Source organism: Prionailurus viverrinus, chromosome E1 (genome assembly GCF_022837055.1).
Source record: "Prionailurus viverrinus isolate Anna chromosome E1, UM_Priviv_1.0, whole genome shotgun sequence".
NCBI classification, from domain to species: domain Eukaryota; kingdom Metazoa; phylum Chordata; class Mammalia; order Carnivora; family Felidae; genus Prionailurus; species Prionailurus viverrinus.
Window position 1 is genome coordinate 35439575 of NC_062574.1, and position 25231 is coordinate 35464805.

The 25231-nt window shown below is 54.9% G+C and overlaps 1 protein-coding gene across 2 annotated transcripts; it reads right to left on the reverse strand.

The window, feature by feature from the left end:
* Positions 1-1045: 1045 nt before the first annotated feature.
* Positions 1046-23241, reverse strand: WNT9B (Wnt family member 9B). Of its 2 annotated transcripts, XM_047834106.1 has the most exons (4): positions 23123-23241; positions 5067-5323; positions 2794-3059; positions 1046-1953 (listed from the first exon to the last, which is right to left on the reverse strand). In XM_047834106.1, exons 1-4 carry the CDS (start codon positions 23197-23199, stop codon positions 1480-1482), a joined length of 1074 nt encoding a protein of 357 aa, XP_047690062.1. In that variant the 5' UTR covers positions 23200-23241; the 3' UTR covers positions 1046-1479. The 2 variants fall into 2 exon arrangements, with proteins under 2 accessions (XP_047690062.1, XP_047690061.1); XM_047834105.1 differs by lacking the exons at positions 5067-5323; positions 23123-23241 and having other exon boundaries at positions 2794-3866.
* Between the last annotated feature and the right edge of the window lie 1990 nt (positions 23242-25231).

A 25231-nucleotide genomic window follows, 5' to 3' on the forward strand; every position in this document is an offset into this window, starting at 1 on the left:
GCCTCACCCTCGGAGATCTCAGGGAGCCCGGGGTTTCTTCCTGGGCTCACGCTGGTGGTTTCGGAGCATACAGCTGATTCTGAAGTTTCTGTTCAGCCGCAGGTCAGCAACTCTAGGGAGAAAGGAAGCTGACGGAGGGCGCGGCAGTTCGGCAAAACGGCCAAGGGCTTCCCGATGGAGGTCACTTCCTCCTGGCTGGCCGTGGGCCCTGCTCTGGGGAAGCACTCAGCTTCCAGCAGAGTGACCCCTGAAAGGTCTTGGTTCTGAACCGGAGAGAGTGTGCGGCTAAGTGGGAACCCTCAGCCTGGCGGGTCCAAGGAGTGTGCGTGTGTGTGTGTGTGTGTGCGCGCGCGTGCCTGTATATATGTACCAATTACTCTCTCCTCCTCCCACATAGGGCCTTGGAAGGTAGCACTGGCAGTGTCCACAGGATCAGAGGAAATTAGCAAAGTGACTTCTATTCCTCAGGTAGGAGCCCAAGTGGGGGCCATCAGTAAGTGACGGGGGCTCCCCAGGAGCCAGGCTTAGCGAAGATTTCCCTGCACCTGTAACCCCAGGGCAAAAACCTTAATTAGATGAGTAGCTGCAAGAGCAGAAAGGTAACCAAATTCGGGACTCTACTGTGTCACGAACGTCAGCTGCGTTGGGGCCTCACGGCACGGGTGGACCCCAGCCACAGGGGAGCTGATCAAACCGGGCTTAAGGGGAGGCTGAGAAACGGAGCTCCTTGGGTCCCCGCCTCGAACCAGAAGGCTGTCACCCTCTCCTGCGCGGGGACGAAAAGTTCCACACCCAGAAAACGGCGAGGGGTCACTGTCTCTCTGTGCAACCTCAGCGCACTAGCTGGCTCTCCCTAGCAGTCCTGCATTCACTGGCGCTCTTATCCAGCAGGGCCCAGTGGGTGTGAATAACTCAGCTCTCAAGGCAAGAACGACGCCTCAGTGCATATTTGAAAAGCCAAATCAAGTACACCGGGCTCCGGGGCAGGTGTCGGACTTGGCCTCCCTCGGGCCCAGAAAGCCTTCCTTTCTCCAAACAGCCCCTGCCACCTGGCCTTCCCCGCCCCGCCCCCCGCCCCCACCTCTAGCCCAGCAAAGCCACACGCTGACACTGCCTCCCAGCGCCCTGCTGGCCCAGCCTGGCTGGCTCTAGGCCACTCATCCGAGGAATTGAGACAGCGAGGTGGTCCCCCCTCAAAAAACCCTCAGTCCTTCCTCCTTTGGTCTCCCTTATTCCCCCCGCATCCTTTCCTACTCTGCTCTCCTGCTCCAACGGGGTTGGGGACCCTCAGTTCCAGTCCCCCCGCAACCTCTCTTTGCTGGGTGTCGGGGGAGGGGAGGGCTGCCGGGACCAGTGGAGAGGAGTGCGCGCGCGCACCGACTTCGGGGTGCACGCCGCGTGCGCCTGCCTGGGGGGCCTCCACGTGGCCGAGCACCGCGGGGTCCTGGCAGCGCCCCCCTGGCACACCGGGCCGCAGGCCTAATGCTTGCAGGTGTACACGAGCTCCTCCTGCACGCACTGCTGGCACTCCACGTAGCAGCACCACTGCACCTGGCAGTGGCAGGAGAAGGCCACCAGGCGGCTCTGGGTGTCATAGCCCCGCCCGCAGCACAGGCTGCTGCAGCTGGCCTCCCGGGAGCACACCCTGCCCGCCGTGCCGGGCGAGTACTTGCTGGGCCGGCAGAAACTGGGCGAGTCTTCCATATAGACCAGGTCCCCGGGCCGCGGGGCCGGGCCCTTGGTGGGGCTGCCTGGCCGGGCGGGCGCCCACAGCTCCAGGCGGCCCAAGGCCTCGTTGGTGGCACTGGACACCTTGACAGCTGAGTCATAACGCAGTTTTAGCGCCTGGCCCGTCTCGCGGAACGGGGCGAGCTGCTTCCAGCAGGTGCGCACGGCACAGGAGCCCGACACACCGTGGCACTTACATGTGGTCCTGAGGCCACTCTTCACTGCCTGCGAGGAGAGAGGGAATGCAGGCGTGGTCAGGGCCATGGCACCGGTGTAGGCCAGTGTAGACCCCGTCGGGGGCGGGGCAGCAGGACGGGCAAGAGATGGAGGGAAGAGGGTGAATGGGACCCAGGCTAGCCCACACGCCACCTTTGTGCAAAGTAGCTCGAGGCCACCCTGCCGCTGGGCCAACGTGCCCGCCTGGCGGAGAGCAATGTGGGCCGGATCTCAGCCCCAGCTCCCTCCCTTGGCCCAGAGTTCTCGTGGAGTGGAAAACCCGCACAACTGAACGCGGCAGCCCTGGTTTACCCCGACTCAGTGATGAGGACACAGAACTCCATTTGCTAGAGAGCTTGAACCCTCGCCTCTCCCAGCCTCTCGTCCCGGTAGGCTTAGACACCTTTTACCCTCCAGTCCTCCCACTACTGTGTGTCCTCTGCTGAGTCCCTCCCCTTCTGTGGGCCTCCTCGATCGTCCCATCTTTAAGGTAGAGGAAGAGGTGATGTTGCAAAAGACATCAAAGTTTTCAAACGACGTTGGCTTCCAGGATGTCCGGGAAGGACAGTCTCTGGCACGGGGACCCCTCTGCAAACAGGTTTCTGCCTCATCACGGCCGCATCCCAAGCCTGGCTCCCACCCGCCGCCCAGCCCGCCGTGCCGTCCAGCACCCTTCCCTACTTCCCGCTACTTGGTACCGGTGTGCCGGTTGAAGGGGTGAGGTTCCTCCTGGGACAGCTCTGTGTGTGCGCTGAGGGGCACGGCAGAGGCAGGCCTCCTGCCGACCCGGCTCCCTGACCCTGCACCCTGGCTGGGGCCGGGCTTCGGGCCTCCCGGCAACGTGCTCACCTTGATGCCCACGTGAGTGTTGTGAGCGTCCGCCCGTGCCCTCAGGTCTTTGCTTCCTCTCTTGGGCCCCAGGAAGTTGCTCAGGAACTTGGTGCTGTACTTGAGGTTGTCGCCGCACACGCCCCACTGCCAGGCCTGCCGGCTCTCCAGGCCCGGAGAATCATCACAGGTGCAGCGCTCCATGCGCCCGGCGCTGCAGGCCCGGGCCAGAGTGTGGGTGAGGGCAGCGGAGGACATTGCATACAGGAAGGCCGTCTCCTTGAAACCTGGGCCGGGCACCCGGGGCGGGGGGGGGGATCCGGGAGGGAGGGGAGAGAGGGGGGTCAGAGGCTGCCCTTTACCCTCTGAGGGCAGAAGAGCTGACGGGGGGGGGGGGGGGGGGATGTGACGAGCCGGACGAGGGTCATATGGACCTGAGGACGTGGCCCGGGGCACCCTTGTGACACCCGCGCCTGAGACTCGGGCTGCAAGCTGCTGCCCTTTAGACGGAACTTTCAAATTCACTATGGAGCGTATGCCCGGGCTCCCAGGGCGGCAGACAGGAGCGCCTGACTCTACGGGACACACGAGAAGGCTGAGATGCAAACAGAAGCGACTCGGCACCTGGTGAGAGGCAGAGCGGGGCCAAACCGCTGATCTCGACCCGAAGCCCGCGTGTGAGCCAGCTGGACCCATTTCTGAGGCCCCCGGTCCCCTGAAATATGCTCTGTGGGCTCCGTGCGTTTCAGGACGCCTCTGAAATGTCGCTCTCTGCTACCTACCGTGGAGCGGACCTAATGACGGCGTGACCCTGAGTCTCCCGCGTGACTTGTTCCAGACTGACCATCCCATGCCCTTCCGGGACCGTCACTTCTCTCGTGTTCTTGTGGGCCGTGGCGCAAACCTGCCCCCACCCCCGCCTGCTCTCCAGCGCACCTGGGTGCTGGCAGCACCCTTTGGGGAGTAGCAGCAGCTCCATCCCAGGCCCTTCCCCACCACGGACAGCAGCTGGCCTCCCATGTACTATCACTGCCTTATTTCTTTTTTTTTTTTTTTTCTCAACGTTTATTTATTTTTTTGGGACAGAGAGAGACAGAGCATGAACGGAGGAGGGGCAGAGAGAGAGGGAGACACAGAATCGGAAACAGACTCCAGGCTCTGAGCCATCAGCCCAGAGCCTGACGCGGGGCTCGAACCCACGGACTGCGAGATCGTGACCTGGCTGAAGTCGGACGCTTAACCGACTGCGCCACCCAGGCGCCCCTGCCTTATTTCTTTTAAGTTTATTCATGTATTTTGAGAGAGAGAGAGAGAGAGCACAGGTGTGAGCAGGGGAGGGGCAGAGAGAGAGGGAGAGAGAGACGAGAGAGAGAGAATCCCAAGCAGGCTCTGCACGGTCAGTGCGGAGCCCATGTGGGGCTCGAACTCACGAACCGCAAGATCACCATCTGAGCTGACGTCGGACACTTAAGACTGAGCCACCTAGCTGCCCCCATCGCTGCCTTTTTGTAAAAGCCCCTTCCTACTTGGTGACAGAGTCACATGATGACCTGTTTCCCCCGTGGGCTGTAAGCTCTCCAAGGGCAGAGGGGGTCTCGTGCAGCTCGGTGCCTCCGGCATCCAGCACCGTGGCTGGCTCGCTGCGAGCCTCACCGGACACTTAGTGAACGAGGGGTGGGAGGACGCAGCGAGGAGGGAAGAAGGCCGGGTGTGAATGGAAGGGGAGGAGGAAACGGTGGACCAACGGATGCGATGAACAAAGTCACGGGCATGAGTAAGCACCTGAATCCGGCCTGTCTCAGGGTATTCGGTCACCTATTCCCTGCCTTCCACCCTTATATGTTCTTGTACCTTGTTTTGCGTGTGTGTGCATGTGTGTGTGCGCAGGAGGCTGAGGGAGGGGACTGGGGGGCCACGCAGCTCAACTGTGGGGTCCTCCAGGATCCAGGAATGGGCTGGGCCTCCTCTTTCCCTGTATCTCCCCCGCTCCTCCACTCCCCCCAAGCTGAGGGAAAGACTGGGCCTCATTAACTCCCAGGACTCTTCTCACTGGGACTATGCTAGGTTCACAAGGGCAGCGTGGCCTGGGCCCAGGGGCCAGGGGAGCAGGAATGGGGGCCTTGTCCCCAGCCCCCCAGCCCCCTCCTCCCTAGCCCCTTTCTCCCCAAGTGCCCTCCTCCTCCCCAGCCCTCCTCCTCTCCAGTCCTCCCCAGCCCCCCTCGTCCCCAGCTGTCCCTTCTCCCCAAGCCTCGTCCTCCCTAGCCCCCCCACCCTCCCCCAGCCCCCCCCACTACCTCTCTTGAGCAGGCCTGTCCTCCCCTCCAGACTGCAGTTCCAGCGCTCATGTCGGAACTGAAACTGGCACTCGAGCAGGCTGAGGTGAGCAGCGTCCTGCAGGGTCTCGGCCAGGCCGGGCTCCCTCCGGCAGAGCTGTTTCTGTCGGCGGGACAGCTTCAGCAGGTCACACGGCTTCAGGTGGGCCCCGCTCTGTGCTGGGGCCGCAGCGGTGCCCAGCCCTGGGAAGGGTGTCAGGACCTCCCGCCCGGTCAGGCTAGAGAGAGCAAAAGAGGGAGCTAGTGACCCTCAGGGGACATGATGGGGGAAGGGGGGAAGGAAGACATGGGACAAGCAAGAGGAAAGGGACCTCCTAGGGGACTTCATTTATACCCTGCTGGGAGGCAGGCCAGCCCCATGGGGTATGTGCCCATTTCACAGAGTAGAAAACCCAAGTGCTTATAACAGGGTCTAGTGCCCAAGTTTTCCAGATGCCAAAGTCTCTGCTCTATGTCCCAACTTGGCCCAATCATAAAAATCATCCGGGTGCTTATTAAAAATACAGATGCCCAGAATCCACGATTGGCAATTCTGACTCTATTGGTCTGGGGCGCAGCCTGGGAATCTGTATTTACCACACATCTTGGGCGGCTTCTATGATCGGGAAAGTTTGGGGAAAAAACTGCATGTAGCGTGACTGCTGCCCGGAGGGTAGAGCCATGTTCCTAAGAGGGGGCAGGCGGACAGGGGTAGATGTTGGGCAAACACTCAGCAGCTTCTCTGAGATCCCTCTCTCCCTTATGTTATATTGCTGCCCATGTAATCCCACGCCGACCTAGCCTGTTTCCATAATTCCCAGATCTTCAACCATCTGGCCACTCAGTGCCTGATACAAAGGGATCCTTAGGGAATACCTGGATGGATGGAGGAAGGAAGGAAGGAAAGAAGGAGGAAGGAAGGAACAGATGGATGGATAAACTGGCCGACGGCTGGGTGAATTTCCATCAGGCCGTCAGCCCCAGTCTTGCTGTTCTACTATATCTGAAGTTCATGGATTCTGAAGTCAGGCTGCCACTTCTTAGTCGTGTAAACCTTGAAGCCTTGGTTTTCTCCTCTGGGAAGGGCAAAGAGGATCCTTTCTACCTCCTGGGCCCACCACAGTGCCTGGGACACTCTGGTTCACCTTTCTGCCGGTTAGAGTTTCTCAAGATTCCTTCCTCTTGCAAGGTGCTTTATTCTCCAACCTGGGCAGAGTCTTCCCTTTGTCCACATAAGGAAACACAGTTTTATGAGGAGGCAGTGACCAGCCCGAGCCGTGCAGCAGATGAGCAGCAAGGCAGGGACTACATTAGAGTTCCTTTTCACTCTCCCCAGAAGCTCTCTGAGACGGTTCTCCTGTTGCCTATCCTGTACCCTGGCGGTCCTCAGCATGGGTAGAATATATACCATTCCAGACCCAGGCTAGAGGAAGCAGCCGCCTTCTGGAACACGCCAGCCTCATGGCCAAGATAATGAGCAAAAATGAAACCAGGTGACGGCTCCTAAAGCTCCTGCTTGGATGTGGCCCTTGTCACTCTTGCTCATACGCCACGGCCAAGGCAAGCCCTGGCCCAGCTGCGTGGTCAGAGAGGCACATACTGCATGGAACCAAGGGCCCAGCTCTCCTGTTTAGAGCCACCTGACCCAGCCAGGACATCTGGCTGGATGCCACACTGCCCCAGGGAGAGTGTGGGATCTGGCCAGGCCCCAGGTGCCCCCAGAAAGTGCCCGTAGATTCTAAATCCATCAGATGCAGCCAACCCAGTGTGGAGCATATCTCCGAAACCCCTGAGCAGAGACAGATGCTATCAGGCTCCTCCTGGCCCAGCCTGGCCCTAGGCTCCCCTGCTAGACAGGGTGAGGGCAGGGACCCGTTAATCATTAATCTTGGGGCAAATGGGTAAATTTCCGGCCCACTAGGTCTACACCCAAACCCCTCCCTGCAGCCTGGCAGGAAACCCTTAGAGCTTGACCCTTGGCAGGTCCAGATGTCAGCTCTAGCTGAGGAGGCCCCACCCTGACTGGCTTCCAGTGTGAAGGGTGCAAAGGGAGCAGGAGCCATCTAGCCCCTCACAGCAGGTGCTGGTGTGCGGGAAAGCTGCTCACACTGTTCCTGTGTGTTGGAAATTGGGACCTCCCTTGTAGCAGCTGATTGACAGGTGAGAGAACAAGCAGGGAGTGATGGCAGTTTGGACCCACGGGGCTGCGCATCCTTCAAGGCCTGTCTCAAACGGCATTCTAAGAACAACACTATTATATCATTATAGCTATATGATACCTTATATCTTATCCTGTGTAGTCTATGTTATTATCGCTTTTTGAGTGCTTCTTCTAAGACCTTTAGCTTGCAGACATCTGTTGAGTTGGCTACCCACTGCTTCTTCCCAGCTACATGGATACCATGGGGTCGGCCATTTCATACCACATGACCTTGCTGCTCTGGCCTACTGATTGGACCAATGAGGAATCACATGACCGAAGCTGGGCCAATCAGTCCTTTCTCTGGGAATTAGGAATTGGAATGACGAGCGCATACGGTTGCTTTCTCTCTCTTCCTTTCTTTGGGCAATGGGGCCTGTAACTCAGGAGATAAAAAGAGGAAGCTGGCCCAAAGAGAGAGAAAAAGAAAGAACCAAACACATAGAGGGAAGCAGAAGTGAGAGTAGGAGGGAGAATTTGGGGAGCTTTTCAGCCCTGGCCCCAGAGTCTTCCTACAGGCAGCTGTGTTCTTGCCTTAGATGCTCCTATCTGTAGTACAGTGTCAAGGCCCGGAGTTGGCTGTCCGACTAAGGATGCTGTCACTGATCACGACCTTCTGACAGCTGTGGAGTACCAGCATGGCCTCGCCTGCACTTGTGAGCCAGGCTCAGCAAACACCCTCTCCCCCATCCATAGGCACCTATTTTTTTAAATTTCGTTTAATAGGCCCTGTGATTGATGGCCCCAGAAGTCCAGTATAAAGTCGGTTAATTTTATTAGCAGTAATGACACTTAGTAGCGATTAATGGTCAGGAAAGGCAGCCAACCGCATAGAGGCCTCAGGCCACACTGGGCCCTGGTCTGCCCAGGGCTGCTCTCAGAGAAAGCTCTCTGGCACTGCCTTGGGGACCCCCACAGGACCTAGGAAGACAGCTGGGAGGTCTTCCAGGACGCAGTTTGCCTTTTATTTATTTTCTGTGTCGCAGCTGGGATCCTGTTTCCTTGGACGAGACAGTGCCAGGACATCAAATTTGGAAAACACCGTATTTCCTCCGGTGGTGTTAGTGAGCTATCCTCCACATGCCCTTCCCTTGGCAGCTACCAGGGAAGGCTTCTTCCCGGACCTCAGAAGCATTCCAGGCACTGCAGGCTCCAGTCTGATTCAGGATCTGTGGGCATGATCCCCTCCCCTTGAAGAAGTCGCATTCCCCGGCACCCCAGGCCCGAGAACCCCACCCACCCGCCTCTCTGCAAAAACTTAATTGCCCACACGTCAGTCGGGCCCCATGAGAGTAAGCCGTACACCCGGAAGAGATCAAGTGAGCCTCATCAGTCTTACGAATTCAGACAAAATTTGTTTTCATAAAGATACTGCTCTGTGGTCAGGTCAGATGCCATCAGCCACACAAGTAGTCAGTGTTCTGAGCTGAAGAGCAGGGGCTGAGTAAGTTGTGAAGTTGCTAGCTGCTCTTCTGGGCTGTGGGACAAGAGTTCCTTCAGGCTTCTGCCTGATTCACGTGTTCCTGAGCCCTCTGGGACCACACCATCCCTCCCCCCGCTGTATCTGCTTTAGCCCAGCTGGTGTCCCCCATTCCTGCTTCCAGTCAGGCTCCTCAAGGCTGACTTCCAGCGCCTCTTCTCTTGTCAAGAAAGCAACAACCCCATGTGGCCAACTCCATTCTCCTCCCTTCTTTGCGTCCCGCCTGTGACTCTCTGCTCTCTGTACCTTCAGCCCAAAGCCCTTAGTGTAATAATGAGGCCACAAGCCCCCACCCCTACACAACAAGATGTCCCTGGCTTTGACTCCAGAGCATCCACAGCTACTCCCGGGGCCACCCTGTCTCCACCCAGCGTGGGAAAAGTCAAGGGTGCCCCTGGGGACTTCATCTCACCTGCCCCCCCACCCCCAGGCCTCCTCTGCTCACCCCGGCCCCTCCTGCCCTGGCCTTCCTTTCACTCTCTAGTGCTCACCCCATCCACAGTTTTGGCTGAAGCTGCCCCATCTGGGATGACCTTGAAGGAAGGAAAAGAAGGTTCTCCCAGGACTTGGAGAAAGTGTCCCAGGAAACTGCTTTCAGTTACCTTCCGCAGGCCCCCAGTCACCACTAAACCCCAGAAAGGAAATGGAGCTCACCCTGGAACGGTCACCCACCACCTGCTGGAGTAGAGGCCCCCAGAGCTGTTCTGGCCTGGGTGGCCTGGTCCCAGTCTGCCCACACTCACTGGTGACCTTGGGCACGTCCACTCTGCCCCTGAGCTCATCCCAACTAACAAATACACACTGACCAGTGGGAGACCATGACCGGCCCAGACTGCTTGGGTTCCAGTCCCACTTCCGTCTCTTACTCATTGTGCCACCTTGGGCGAAGCACTTCACCTCTCTGTGCCTCATCTATAACATACAGACAACCACAGTACCTCCCTCACAGGGTCGTCAGGAGGATTAAATGAGCTCACTTTTGTACAGCTCTTAGAACAGTGCCCAACAAACACCGTAAGCTCCAGGCAAGTGGCACTCTTGAGCACTCGCTGTGTGCCAGGCGCCAAGCTGGCCGCTGGGACCTGCTCCCGCCCTCGAGGAGCTCACAGTCTAGAAGGAACTTGGTTGCACTCAGGAGTACTCCAGAATTTCCCAAGGCCCCAAGACGCAGAAGAAGGAGAAGAAGGCTTTGAACCAGCCCAGCTCCCCATGGAACAATCAGTAGCTGCTCAGGGATCAGAACTCTTAGCTCCATCTGGGTGAGAACCTGACCTTGGCCAGTCCTGTCCTGCCTGTAGTAGGAGGCCTGGGGGGTGGGGAGGAGGCAGAGGAAGCTCCCAGGGAGCACCCCTGGCTAGCTGGGGAAGACCTGGCAGCTGTAGTGCATTTCCCATCACTTGGGGGTGCTCCAGGCTCCATTCTTCCACCCCCACCCCCACCCCTGTTTCTGGTTGAGAAGTTTGATGGTTCCAGGATGTGGGTGACTGAGTGGGTGGGTAGTGTAGGACAAAGCTGGCACTTCCCAGGGCACCAGGTAATGCCAGCCTGTCTGGACCCTTCGCTGGAGGGGCCAGGAGCTGTGCCTGGCACCAGGGACCATGCCAACTGTAGGCAGCTGCCTGGGAACCAGGAAAGCTTTGCCCTGCCTGAAGCATTGGCCTTGGCCCTGCAAAACCCCATTAGATGCTCCTGATAACAGGCTTCCGCTGCAGGGCCATTTGCATGGTAAGCGTTCCCTTTGAGCTTTCATCCCAAACATCTCAGCCCACCGCTCCCAGCCCTGACTAAATCCCCCTACATGCACACACACACACACACACACACACTCCCCACCCCCACCCTGTGCTCTCCACCACCCATCTCTTCCCAGTAGGGGAGGGTTGCTGAGGGCAGCGCCTACCCAAGAAGAGAGGGCATAGGGGCTCTGACAGTCCTTCTGCAGAAGGGGGGGTACCTTCAACACCCAAGCTTCTCTCCCCACTTCCGGTCAAGCTGCGTGAACCCACCCTGAGGACCGAATCTGGTCACCACCTCCCCGCTAAAGCTCATCCCGGGAGCCATGTCTCCCAGCCCAGCCCAGCCCTGGCTCAGACAGAAAAGAGCCTGGCCCAGCTGTGGGCTTTGTCTCTCCAAGAACAGCTCCACTTCCTGTTTTACAGCCGCAGACCCGGCTGCCCACTGAGGGTGGCATCGGGGAGACGTGTGCTCACAGCTAAGTGGGCAGCAAGCAGCCCATTCAGCAAGCACGCTTTGCACCTCAACAATCTCGGGTATTTAGAGCTTGGCCAGTGCAACATCTGCAGAGGAGATGCTTTCCCCTCCTCCTGACTCTCTCTCCCTCTCCACTCAGACTCAGGCAGAGCTGGGAAGGGGGAACCTTCATCCCTGGTGTGCATGGGGCAGGCGGCACAGTGGCCGTGGAGGGTCCCCTTGTGCAGAGGACCCCCTCAGGGGCTGAGATCAGGAATGTCTCCCCCAGCTCCCTGCCTGGGTGCAAATGCACACCATTTGAATCGTTGTGGTTTAAGGCTGGAGAAGCCTTTTGAGATGGCCCAGGTCCAGGGGTTCTGCCCTGAGGACTCCTGGGAGGTATTCCAGAGGCTTCTGGGGGCAGGCAGGAGGGCAAGGGGTTTGCCAAGTGTAGGTCTCTGCTTTGCTCTGTCTGGTGCCCTGGGAGTTCACGTAATATTTATTGTCCAAGGTGACCCACTGGGTTCATGGCAGGACTAGGACTGTGCCCCGGGTCTCCTGATTGTTTCTGTCAAGGCTGGCTGTTTCTGCTTTCAGTTTCAACATAACACTTCAGGGAAGCAAAACTCAGTCACCACCGCAGCAAATGTCTAGGATGAAAGGAACACAAGACAGGTTGCTTTGAAAGGAAGGCAACCTGGCCAGGACTCCTCTGAGCCCCTGGGCAGCTAAAGGGAGGAGAGATGTATGCTCAGTTTCTGTTTGGCTAAAAATCAGAAATAAAGCTTAGAGAAGTGGCCTGCCTATTCATACTAAAGTGTGAGAGTCTGATATAATGCTAGTGCCTGAGAACATACTTTGCTAGATAGAAGGAAGATCAAAGGAGAGGGTCTGGGATCATGAAGAAGCTAAAGAGAAAGGGGAAGCCTGGAGTAAGGAGAGAGAGGGGTAGAGAAAAGGGGTGCTAGAAGCTTTAAGACAGGCTCCCCCGGCTTCTTGGGTTCACAGGCCCAGCCCCGACCCAGGGGAGGAGCAGTTTAGGGAACATGGGACGGAGGCTTTAGGGAAAAGCAAGTAGTCGTTGAGTCTCTCCTTGGGGTGAGCAACACCCCCACCCAGTTCTGCCCACCATGAAACCCTGCCTCCAGGGTTGGGTAACTTCGGCCAAGTTATTGAACCATAGTAAGTTGACCAACTAACCAGCTCGGCAGGCTCTTGAGGGGTCACCCTCTGCCCCACGGACAGGCAGGCAGGCTCAGGCCGGGCTGGGCACCCTGGAAGGGCCAGACACCTGGGGGAATGCCCTGCGCGTGACCACTGTGTGAGGAGGAGAGTTCCACTGTTCGCAGCCTGCTCCAGGAAGAGATGTCCGTTTGTCCCCCCACAGGGCCCAGGGATGGTCCACACCCCCACACCTCCCCTCTCAGCTCCAAGGGGAGCAGCAGCCTCCCGACCTGGTGAAGGAGCCACTCCCTAAGTGTGCCCAGGGAACCCCAGAGTGGTCAGGACAGCGCTCGGGATGAAGGTGTAAGGGACCCCCCCGGGGCAGGACCAGAACAACTTCCCACCTTGGACCGTTCTGGACTCAGGGCCAGCCACGGCTGTAGCAGGGGGGTCCCTCCCCTCAGGGTAGCCAGTCTTGGCTACCACCGTCCGCTCCATGCTGGAATGGCTCCAGGCCCTCCACGCTGTAACCCCTGCCTGGGACGCCTCTCCCAGTCCAAAAGCCCTCCCGGATCCCCTGGACTCTTTTATGGTCACGGCCTTTTTCAACACTTGACTCACAATGCAAGGAATAGGAAAGGTGATCCTAAGGCCCCGTCCAGTACCAGCACACTCTAATGCTTATCTGCCTCCTCCAGGAAGCCCTCCTTACTTGCCAGCCCCATCTCTCTCTCTCTCTAACCATCCCCTTTCTTTGTCTTCTCTCATTTTTACAAATATAACACCCTTAGTTCTGCATGGTTGACACTTTTTTCTTCCTCCTCAGAGCTGCAGACAGGTCTCTCCAAGTAGGCTGTTAGCCCCTTGGCAGAGGTCCTGGTTTCTCATACCCGGCGGTCCCCCATCCCCAGCTCAGATCCTCTACCCCAAGCGGGTGCTCCTCAGACACCTGAAGGCCGCCTAAATCCCTTAGATGTCCAACCCCAGGTGGGGCGTGTAGCTCCAGGCTGTCCCTCAGCCTGCCCCGCCCCCACTCCCACACCCTTGTCCTCCCTGGGTCTCACTCCAAAGCTGCAGGGGCCACTCCACACCCCAACCTTCCCAAGCTCGGCCCTGCAGGCACTGGGAAGGCGTGGCTCTCAGACTCGGATCACTGACGCGTGCTCTCCCCAGAGCCGGATCTCAGGGCCCCCCAGCCTTGGTCAGTCGGACCCCGAATCCTCTGGCTGCCGGCTCAGCCCCTGAGGAGAGTGGGAAAGCCGGTCTGTTCCCTCTCAACCTCAGTTCCTGGGGACGAGTTGTGCCAGGCAGCTGAAGCCTCCCTTTGATACCCAGTGAGGACCAGACAAGAATAGGCCCAAATCTTTCTGATGCATAGGGGTACACGTACCCCAATGTTTATAGCAGCGCTTTTAACAATAGCCCAAGTATGGAAAGAGCCCAAATGTCCATCAACTGATGAATGGATAAAGAAGAGATGGGGGGCGCCTGGGTGGCTCGGTCGGTTGAGTGTCCAACCGGCTCAGGTCATGGTCTCACGGTCTGTGAGTTCGAGCCCCGCATCGGGCTCTGTACTGACAGCTCAGAGCCTGGAGCCTGCTTCGGAGTCTGTGTCTCCCTCTCTCTCTCTCTCTGCTGCTCACCTGCTCCTGCTCTCTCTCTCTCTCTTAAGAATAAATAAGACATTTAAAAAATTAAAAAAAAAAGAAGATGTGGTTTATATATACAATGGAATACTACTTGGCAATGAGAAAGAATGAAATCCTGCCATTTGCAATAACATGGATGGAACTGGATGGTATAAGTCAGTCAGAGAAAGACAGATATCTTATGTTTTCACTCCTATGTGGAACTTGAGAAACTTAACAGAAGACCATGGGGGAAGGGAAGGGGAAAAAGTAGTTTCAAACAGAGAGGGAGGGAGACAAACCATAAGAGACTCTTCAATACAGAGAACAAACTGAGGATTGATGGGGGCGGGGGGGGGGGACTGGGGGATGGGCTTTGAGGAGGGCACTTGTTGGGATGAGCGCTGGGTATCATATGTAAGCATTGAATCACGGGAATCTACCCCCAAAACCAAGAGCACACTGTATACACTGTATGTTAGCCAACTTGACAATAAATTATATTTCAAAAAATAATAATAAATAGAACTCCGCTGGCACAACCTCTAGAGGTGACACGTGCTAAAAGTTTACCACAGGTTACAAACCTTTATCCACAATTCCAACTCCAGAAAGCTCAGACGACTACAAACTTTGGTGCAGTTATGGTGAATTCATATGGCAGCGAGTCCTGACCTGAACCAAAATGAGAGTATTCACGGTCTTTATTTATCCCCACATGCAAATGTTTTTCTGCAAAAAAGTAAAGTGTCTGATTATGGGGTCCTGCCCTAGACATGGCATATGCATTATATTGTCTCTCTAATAATTAAAAATTCTTGAATTCTGACATGACCTGGCATTAAAGGGAATGTAACTGTCAAGAAAGCAGACCTTCTCTGCTCTCGCCCTAAAACCAGTCTCTCTAGAATTTCCAGGACTCTGGGGGCACCTGGCTGGCTCAGCGGATAGAGCATGTAACTCTTGGTCTCTGGGTTGTGAGTACAAGCCCCATATTGGGCATAGAGTTTATGGAAGGAAAGAAAAGGAGAAAGAAAGAAAGAAAGAAAGAGCAGAAGGAAATAAGGAAAGAAAGAAAGAAAGAAAAAGAAAGAAAGAAAGAAAGAAAGAAAGGGAGGGAGGAAGGAAGGAAGGAAGGAAGGAAGGAAGAAAATAATTTCCAGGACTCTGAACATGGTGGTTTAAGAATATTCTGGCTCTTTGAGACTCTCCACCGTCCCCCTTGGGTCTTCATCACTTTCTGCTTTGTTTCTACTTCCTATCCTGACAGAGGCCAGGTCATGACCAAATAGTGTGTGCTCAAGAGAGTCAAGTGTAAGCAGAAGAAAGAGCAAACATGATGGGGCAGAGGAAGGTTCTGGGGGAGAGGAAGGGCCAGCGAAAGGGAGAGGGGCTGCCCATTTGGACATTCACTGAACACCATGAGGCAATGCCAGGAACTGTGGGAGACTCAGCCAAAAACAGGGCCCCCAAGACCCTGGCCTAAAGGGAGCTATGCGTGAGTTGAAGACACAAGCATGTGGAAAAGAAAACGGACAACAAAACGAGAGTTTAAGACACGCAGTGCAAGAGATGCCCAGGGCATATGCCAGGTGAAGGGTATGGGTGATGGAATGGAGGGCCTCAAGGGTCAGAACCACCCAGAGGGAGGCAGACCCCGTCAAGCCCCAGGTCAACACGAGGCAGGGAGGACGAGGTTGGCTCTGGATTCTGACAAGCTAGAATTCCAGTTCTGGTGCCAGGCGACTTTGGGCAAGGCACTTGGCCTCTCCGAGCTTTGTTCCCCACTCACCTATATGAAGATAATTATTCCAGCACCACCTCCTGGGATGTCACAGTGGTTCAATGAGATCGTGCACATAAAATGCTGAGCACAGAAAGGATTCACATTATACAATGACGAGGGCAAAGATGAAGGGAGAAAGGAACCGAAGAGGCTCCTTAACTTGGGAGGCTCTAAGACCAGATTGCTTGATTTCTTGAACTCCTCATACATAGACAGCATTTCAGCACTTTTATATATGCTCATTTAACTGTCACAATAACCCTGCAAGGTAAGGATTCGCCCATTTTATAGATGAGAAAACTGAGGTTAGAACAGTTAACTGACTTGCCCTGGGTCACAGTTAATGAATGGTTGGATGGAAGATTGGAATTCAATCTGTGTGACTCCAAGTCCAGTGCTCCTTACGCTGTAGTAGGGCCTTGGGCTGCCTCTCTCCCTGCTTAGGCTGATGCCACGGTGGGGTTCACCTTCACAGCACCCGGCCCACCTCCTCCCGAGCCCAACTTCTACCTGATCACAGAATCCTAAAGGCACCAGGCTCTCTTCCTTAGGGGGTTCAAGCCCAGGAGTCCCCCTGCCTTGCCTGCCCTCCTGAGCCTTAGAAAATCCATCCCTATCCATGAGGAGGCTGGTTTGACCCTGAGCCCAACGGCACAGCCCAACTTCTGGGGGGGGGGGGGGGGCGGGTTGGGAGGGGTTACAGCTTAGCCAGGGAGAAGCCGGCCTAAATTCCTTCCCCAAACACAATGATTCTTATCAGTGATGTTTGCCTTTCAATCCAACACCCCAAAGCAGTAAAATTTCTTCTACCTTTTCTTCCTTCCAACCCTGTTTTCCTCAGGACCCAATCAACTTCTAAAAATGTTTTCAAATGAAAACAATACCATCCAAATATATAAAACACGTAGGAATACATCTTTTTAAATCATTTGCAAGACCTGCGTACTGAAAATTGCAAAATATTGCTGCAATACAATTTAAAAGCCCCCGATAAAGAGATACGCCTGTTTATAAATCAGCAAATTCAATATTGTTAGAAGATCAATTCTTTCTATAAATTGATTTATAGGTTCAGGGCAATCCCAGACAAAATCCCAGCGGGCTTTCCTATAGATATTGACAAGCTGATTCCAAAATTTATGTGGAGGGGCGCCTGGGTCGCTCAGTCAGTTAGTTAAGCATCTGACTCTTGATTTCGGCTCGGTCATGATCTCACAGTTTGTGGGTTTGAGCCCTGTGTCAGGCTCTGTGCTGATGATGCAGAGCCTGCTTGGGATTCTTTCTCTCCCCCTCTCTCTGCCCTTCCCCCACTCAAACTTGCACTCTCTCTCAAAATAAATAAACTTAAAAAGTGTATTCAAAATTTGTGTGGAAATGCAAAGGACCGAGAATAGCCAAAACAATTTTAAAAAGAGAGAACTTGGCTTCAACACCTACTACACAGCTACTATAATCAAGACTATATAGTATTGGCATAAGGATAAATATATAGATTAATGGAATGGAATAGAGAGCCCAGAAATAGGTCCTCATATATTGAATCCATTAATATGTACCAAAAAGTGACAACAGAGGTGGCTCAGTTGGTTAAGCTTCTGACTTTGGCTCAGGTCATGATCTCACAGTTCATGAGTTTGAGTCCCTCATCAGGTGAGCTCGGGCCCCACTTCAGGTGACCCCCATTTCTCTATCTCTCCCTCTCTGTCTCTGTCTCTCTCTGCCCCTTGCTCACTTGTGCCCCCCCAAAAAAAAAGGAAAAAAGAAAGAAACAATAGACCTAAGTGTTAAGAGCTTAAACTATGAAGTTTCTAGAAGAAAATATAAGAGGAAACGTTTACAGCCTCTGAGTAGACAGACATCTCGTGGATAGGACACGAAAAAAGCACAAAGCACATAAGAAGACGAAAATTGTACTTCCTCAAAATTAAGAACTTATATTCTTCCTAAGAAAATAAAAAGGCAGGGGCGCCTGGGTGGCTCAGTGGGTTGAGCCTCTGACTTCGGCTCAGGTCATGGTCTCACGGTCTGTGGGTTCGAGCCCCGCGTCGGGCTCTGTGCTGACAGCTCGGAGCCTGGAGCCTGCTTCAGATTCTGGGTCTCCCTCTCTCTGATCCTCCCCCATTCATGCTCTGTCTCTGTCTCAAAAATAAATAAACATTATAAAATATATTAAAAAAAGAAAAGAAAAGAAAAAGGCAAGCCACAGATAGGGATGAAATATTGCCGATACTTTCTGACCAAGGACCTGTATCCAAAATATACAAAGAACTCTTACAAATCAATAATAAAAAGACAAATTACCCAATGAAAAAGATAGCCAAATAAATGATTACCATGTACATGAAAAAATGTACAATACACCATTCATCAGTGGGAAAATGCAAATTAAGACCACAATGTGATAGCACTAAGGACCTATCCACTAAAAGGGCCAAAATTAAGATGGACAGGGAGGCGCCTGGGTGGTTCAGTCTGTTAAGCGTCCAACTCTTGGTTTCGGCTCCGGTCAGGGTCTCGCGGTTTGTGAGTTCGAGCCCCATGTCGGGCTCTGCGTTGACAGTTCAGAGCCTGCTTGGGATTCTCTCTCCCCTTCTCTCTCTGCCCTTCCCCACCTCAAACTAAGTAAATAAACATTTAAAAAATTTTTGTTAATGGGGCGCCTGGGTGGCGCAGTCGGTTAAGCGTCCGACTTCAGCCAGGTCACGATCTCGCGGTCCGTGAGTTCGAGCCCCGCGTCAGGCTCTGGGCTGATGGCTCAGAACCTGGAGCCTGTTTCCGATTCTGTGTCTCCTTCTCTCTCTGCCCCTCCCACGTTCATGCTCTGTCTCTCTCTGTCCCAAAAATAAATAAACGTTGGAAAAAAAAATTTAAAAAATTTTTGTTAAAAGATGAACAATAGCTGACAAGAGTATGGAGTAATCGGAACTCTCATACATTACTGTGTGAAACAGTATCGTCACTTTGGAATACTATTTGGCTGTTTCTTATAAAGTTAAACACAGGCATACCGTACGACCCAACAATCAGGCCCTAGGTATTTATCCAAGAGAAATAAAAACATACACCCGCATACTTACATGTACACAAACGCTTACAGCATTTGGAATAGCCCCAAGCTGGAAACAATACCGATGTCTCTCAGCTGGTAAATGGATAAACAAATTATAGTATATCCATACAGTGGAATACTACTCAGTGATTAAAAAAGGGGGGGGGATGTCCTACTGATATGCCTAACATGGGTGAATCTCAAAAACATTATTGTAAGCAAAAGAATTCAGACACAAAAGCTATACCCCGTATGATTCCACTTGGATGAACTTCAACGGGTAAAACGAATCTATAAGGACAAGAAGCAGAGAAGTGATGGTCTGAGGCTGGTGGGGGAGGGTTGATTGCGAAGGAGCCTAGGGATCCTTTGGGCTGATGGAAATGTTCCATTTAGTAGTTGTGGGGGTGGGCACACGGGGTATACATCTGTTAGAACCCAAACTGTGCACTTAGGATGCTTGCATTTTACTGTATGTAATGTTGATTGGGGGGGGGGGGTTAAGTTTGTGTCTTGCCTCTTAACAATGATGACACCTCTACAACCCAAGAAGATGGTTAGAGGGCCAGCCACCACCCAAAGTGAGCCTGTACAGGCACCCAATCAGGCCCTTTCATTCATCGTCTCAATTAAGCCTTGCATCAGTCTTTAAGGTAGGCATTGTATCACCCATAGCTCAGCAAGGTTAAGACATTCACCCAGAGTCATACAGCTAGCAAGACAGGAGACTGGGATTTAAACTCAGGTCTAGCTGATTCCAAAGCCTGTGCTTTCATAAACTTCTCTGTATCATCCCTAGAGAGGAAAGAAACCCAAGTAATGCAGGGATCACACATTTTAAAAGCACCCCCAAAGTCAACCAGGATTTGAAAAGGTGTATCCACAGGAAGTACTTCTCCTTACAAAGCCACTTTTCACATGATACAGTGCATGTTCACTTATAAAACACCACACAAGTTAATATTTGCAGAATTTCCAAACCATCCAAGCCGACATAGAAGCTCTTGAGTCATCCTAGACTTCCAGGCCAGGTTCAGCCCATTAGAGTTAGGGAGCCACACGGCGCCTGGGTGGCTCAGTAGATTAAGCATCCGACTTCAGCTCAGGTCATAATCTCACGGTCCGTGAGCTCGAGCCCCACGTAGGGCTCTGTGCTGACAGCTCAGAGCCTGGAGCCTGCTTCCGATTCTGTGTCCCCCCCCCTCTCTCTCTGCCCCTCCCCTGCTCGTGCTCTGCCTCTGTCTCTCAAAATTAAATAAACGTTAAAAAAATTTTAAAGAATTAGGAAATCTAGGACCTCCAGGTGCCATAGACCTTGGAGGCAGTGACCTAAGTGACCAAGCAGGGGAGGGGGCTGCCCTCCACCCCTTACCCCCTCCAGCTCCTTGTGTCTGCCATTCCCCTGGGTGGTCACACAGTATTAGCTCTGGAGACTCTTGCTTGGAGGGCAAAGAGCCCAGACTGGAGGCAGAACCTGGTGTCTATCCTGCCTCTATCCTGCTGTGTGACATAGGGTGAATCACTAAACTTTCCTGGCCCTCGGTTTCCTTTAGGGAACTATTTACAGCATCCTGTATACCTCTAGAATGGCTCTGGGAATCAGATGAGAGAGAGAGAGGCCGTATGAGAAAGTGATTTATAAACTGAAACACTAGTTATTAGGGCATTATCAGCATGACCACAATTCAGCTCTGGGTTCATACAAAAGCCCCAGAAGCAATTCCTGGCTTACTGTGGTTTGGGGGATGATGGCTGCCTCATTTGAAAAATGGAAAGAATAATACATGACCTGTTTGAAACAGGGAGTTGGACCCCAGATGCTTCTGGGACACTTTCAACTCTTAAATCTACGATTCTATGATTTCAAAGACCCCAAGAAGATTGGCCTCACCTGCCCTCCTGATGTTTGAATTTTCTTTTTCTTTTTCTTTTTTTTAATGTTTATTTATTTTGAGAGAGAGATAGAGAGAGCAAGCTGGGGTGGGGCAGAGAGAGAGGGAAACAGAGAATCCCAAACAGGCTCTGTGCTGTCAGTGCAGAGCCCGACATGGGGCTCGCACTCACAAACCATGAGATCATGACCTGAGCTGAAATCGAGAGTCGGCCGCTTAACCAACTAACCCACCCAGGCGCCCCTGAATTTCCTTTTATCAAATGCCCAAACACTTCATCTTATAATCAGAAATGAGATTTCAAATGCAAATGACCTGGAGAAAGGAGAAGCGGATTGCCTCTCATTCTCACTATGGTGTGGATGACTGATACCAGATTCCTTCCAGAGAGCAAATTCTGATGGGAAGCTGGAAAATCTGGCCTGACTGAGTCACACTAGGGCTTCCTCAGTGGGAACTCAGGCTGAATCCTGTCCAGTCTCTGAGACTAAACACATAATAGGGCAAAGCCTCCGTTTTAGCTTATTCTCTATTTGTCCAGTTCCCCACACTGGGGTGGTGGGAGCTTGAGTCTATTTGGTCAGCTTTGCCTAGTTGGGTTCATGACCTGGAAGAAATGGCTCCAATACTCACATGATCCCTCTCAACCCTAACCCAGGCCTAATCAACCATCCCCTCCCACCCCGATTTCCAAGGCGCCCCCCCCCCCCCCCCCCCCCGCTCACAAGTCTCAAATTCTACCCCTGTGCACTGCTACAAACTCCTTTCCCTTTCAAACCACACCAGCCAGGCTGGTCCAGGTCTCCTGGAGTCCCTCTCCTCTCACCCCATCTGGCCCTCGCCCCATCTCCGACCCCCAAACCCAGACAAACAATTGTGGAAATGAGCTGGGGTCCAAGAGGATGCAGGGACATTCGTCCTCCTGTTCTCCATCCCAGCTCAGAAACCCCTGTCAGGGCCGGGATATCAAGAGACTATGCCCAATCTCTATACTAATAATAATTGCTGGCATTAGTTGAGCATTTACTATGTGCCAGATGCTGTCCTAGGTGCTTTACATGTACTAATGCACAGAATGCTCATACAAAATAGGCACTCTTCTCCTCAGTTTACGGATGAGAAACCGAAACACAGAGAGGTTAAGTGACTTGGCCAAGAGCACACAGCCAGCAAGTAGCAGGATTATATCCTGCCTGCTGAGGCAACAACTGTGCCTTCAAGCCTGAAGTCATTGGCATACAGGTTGGTACACTGTTCTCAGTGCGGAAATAGAGCTCAGTTCTATCCAGTTCAGCCCCTTCTTTGTACAAATGAGGTCACTGAGGCCCAGAGACTGGTCTTCCCAGGTCACCAGCAAGCTGAGCTCAGACCTAGGGTCTGGGCTGACCTGCCTACCCCCACCCATTATATTTCAGGAGAGGCCCCCTTCTCACAGCCAAGGCACGTTTTAACCAGGGGTCATGACCCGGAAATTAGCCCACAGCCCTTAGATGGGCCTGTGCAGGGACTTCTCAGATCCTTACTCGCCCTCTCTGGTAGGTCCTTAAGAACAGTCTGGCAGGTCACTGGCTTGGTGTTTCATTGCCTTCGCTTTAGTCGGACTATAAACCTCACCCTGATTTGGAGTGAAGATCACAAAAAGTGACAAGATTAAAGTCACAGACCGTACACATTTGGAGCGAGCTGTGGGTGGAGGTCAGGGAAGCGCCTTGGCAGCCACGACCCCACCTCCCACCCAGGTCCCTGGGTCAGAGAAGGAGGGTCAGAGAGAAGGGACAATTGCCCTGTAACTCGCACTGCATTCAGCCGCCGCTCCCGCGGCTCTCTCCCCAGGTGTCTCCCCAACTCTGATCCTCCTTTTCCAATCACGTACGCCTCCTGCCTTCTGACGCTTGGTCGTTCTCCCCGGAATTCACCCGACGCCGGGGCTGAGATTTGCTTGGGCTTCCCTAGCGGAAGGTTCCCTCCTGCATCTCCAGCTGACACTCCCCGGGGTCCGCAGGTCCGCGTTCCCCGCCCCCCCCCCCCCCCCCCCGGGATCCGCGCGATCCCCTCCCCTGGCCGGGGTAACACCCCACCCCGCCCAGCCACGCAGCCCGCAGGGTCTCCATTCTGCAGGGGGAAGGGCAGAGAGAGGGTGGAGAGAGAGCCCGAGGCGAGGACTGTGGCTGGACGGAGACCAGGTTACAAGCAGACAGGGCACAGAGTGAGGATCCAGGGAGGGCATCAGAGCGCGCGGGAGGGACGCCTGGACCCGCAGGGACTGGGTGCGCGGGACAGATGGGGCCGGGGTCCGAAACCTGTGCAGAGTCCGGGAGCTCGGGCGGGGGTCCGAGACCGCGCGCAGCGGGCGGGATGTGGTCTCGGATAGGGCGGGGTGGGAAGAGCGGCGGCGAAGAGGACGGAGAGTGGGACACCAGAAGGTGCGATCGGGGCCTGAGCGGGGAAGGCGGGGGAAGCCAGAGACCGAGTTCGGGGCGCGAATTCCGACAGCCGGCCGGGACCGGGGCCCGCCGGGGGCTAAGGTCTGAGTTCGAGGTTCCCACCGCGGCCGGGACCAGCGGGAGGCAAAAGTTGGCCCCGCTCTAGCCGGAGGAGGGGGAGGCCGGCGGGCCGGGGACGCGGGCCAGGGGCGCGGCGGGCACTGACCCGAAGTAGGCGGCGGCGGCGGCGGGCAGCGCCAGCAGGCAGAGCGCGGCCAGGGCCAGCGCGGGCGGGGGGCGCATGGTGCCGGCGGCGCGGCGCCCTGTCGCATCTCCTCGCGCCGCTCAGCGCTCGCAGCGCCGCCACCAGCCGCCCGTGGGGCTTTAAACCCGGGCGGGGCGGAGCGGGGGTGGGGGAGGGAGCGACGCTGGAGGCCCCCCCCCCCGGGCGGTGAGCCCCCCGCCCCATTGGCCCCGCCGGCCTCGCCCCGCCCCCGTCGCGGGTGGGGCCGCCGCCCGGGGCCCGCCCCCGCCCCGCCCCGCCCCCATCCTCCCGTCCCACCCGCCCCAGGTGAGAGCTCACCTGTCGCCGCGCCCGCCGCGGAACGTGAAAGCCCCCCGGGCGTGGAGAGGCGGGGATGGGGGGACGCGGCGGAGACCGGGGAGTCTCTGCATCTCCCCGCGGGGTGGAGGGAAGCGCAAGAGTCTCTCCCCCGAGGTACGGGAGTGGGGGTCCCCTGAAGAAGGGCGGCTCCTGGAATCTGCGGAGAAGCCGTGTGGTGTCCGCTGTCCTGCGCGCCGGGTGTGGGTCTCTCTGCCCGGCCCCGGGACTTTGAGGGGCAGGGCCGCCCTCCCGAAACGGGAGATCCACGTCTAATGGCTGGGGGAATCCCTGCTGTCTGGAAAAGGGAATCCTGGAGGGGCGTCTCTGGGGGGGGGGGGGGTGGTCTCTTAGGGCAGGGGTGGGGGGGAAGGATCCCTCTTTCTAAAAGGGAGACTGTGTCAAGGGCAAGGTGCACAGCGCGGGCCTCAGTGGGCGTCTGACAAAGTGCTGCTGTTTACTGGACAAAAATCCAGATTCTCTGGATCGTGGGGCAGGAAAAGCATGGGTGGGAATGGGAGGGCCGGGGAGGAACCTGCTTTCCAAAGTATATGGCTGCCAGAACCTCCGTCAAACAGGATAAGAATCTCCATTATTGGGCCACAAAGCTCTGTCTTGCTTATCCTTTCTGAAAGTTTAACCCCAGTTCCTCCAGCGAAGGTGCCGTGATCGAAGCAGCAGGTGACACGTCATGAGAGAGACGTACTACCAATGACCCAAGCAAGATTTAAAATGCTTTTGAGGGTCTTGAACGCTGGGTCAAGTCAAGCAAAACAAAATATAAGTTGCACCCAATGTCAAGATCTGCACGCAAAGTTTCCCAAACCTCAGCCACGCGTGTAGAACATCAGGTGACAGTGACCTTGGCTTTGCCGTGGACACCGGTGTCATGGGGGCCTGGGAGACTGGTGGGGAGACGGCAGCTTCTACGTCAGGCAGGATTCGCAGAGGAAGCCCCTGCCACAGTGAGCCTCTCTGAGCTCAGTTTCCCTGCATACTGACTGGAGGGATTAGACGATCGATGATCTTCAACAACTCGGTCAGCCCTCTCAGTTGGCATGGTTCTGTTTATTGAGGTGCACAGCCCAGTGTGCTGACTGGAGACCTAGAGTCAAATCATGTAAATCGCAAACCCTGGATATGAAATGGAGATGATGATGAATATCTCACAGGACTTTTGTGCAGAGAAGTATGATGCCAAAGGCCTCCCAGGGGCTAGTGGGTTGTTACAACAGCAGGCAGGAGCTGGTGTTTTACACGTTTTCGGAGCGGGGCGGGGGGGGGGGTGGATGGGTATCTGATTTGTATCATTTGCTGACTTCCCGCGATGGAAATATTCCTACCATGGCTGATTTCAAGATGCCGATGTGGCATCATCCCTGAGCTCCTGAGTTAGGAAGAGATTTGCACGATTGGTTCTGCAAACCGGTCAGAGCTGGCCCCAGCACACCACTGGTAAGACCTTGAACCAGGCTCAAGGAGGCTCAGAGGAGGGGAGGGACAAGTTAAACCAGTGTGAGTCAGGGAAGAGGAAGAGCCCCCACCAGGCCCCACCACACCCAGTGGGCACCACCAGAGTTTGGGCAGGTGAAGAGGGAGCAGATCCAGCACGTACACAAATGAGCATGAGCCTGGGGGGGGGGGGGGTGGAGAGGGACGAACACATTCTCCCAAAGTGACACATTCTCAACGTTTCATAAAAGTTGCATGTTGAGGGCCGCCTGGGTGGTTCAG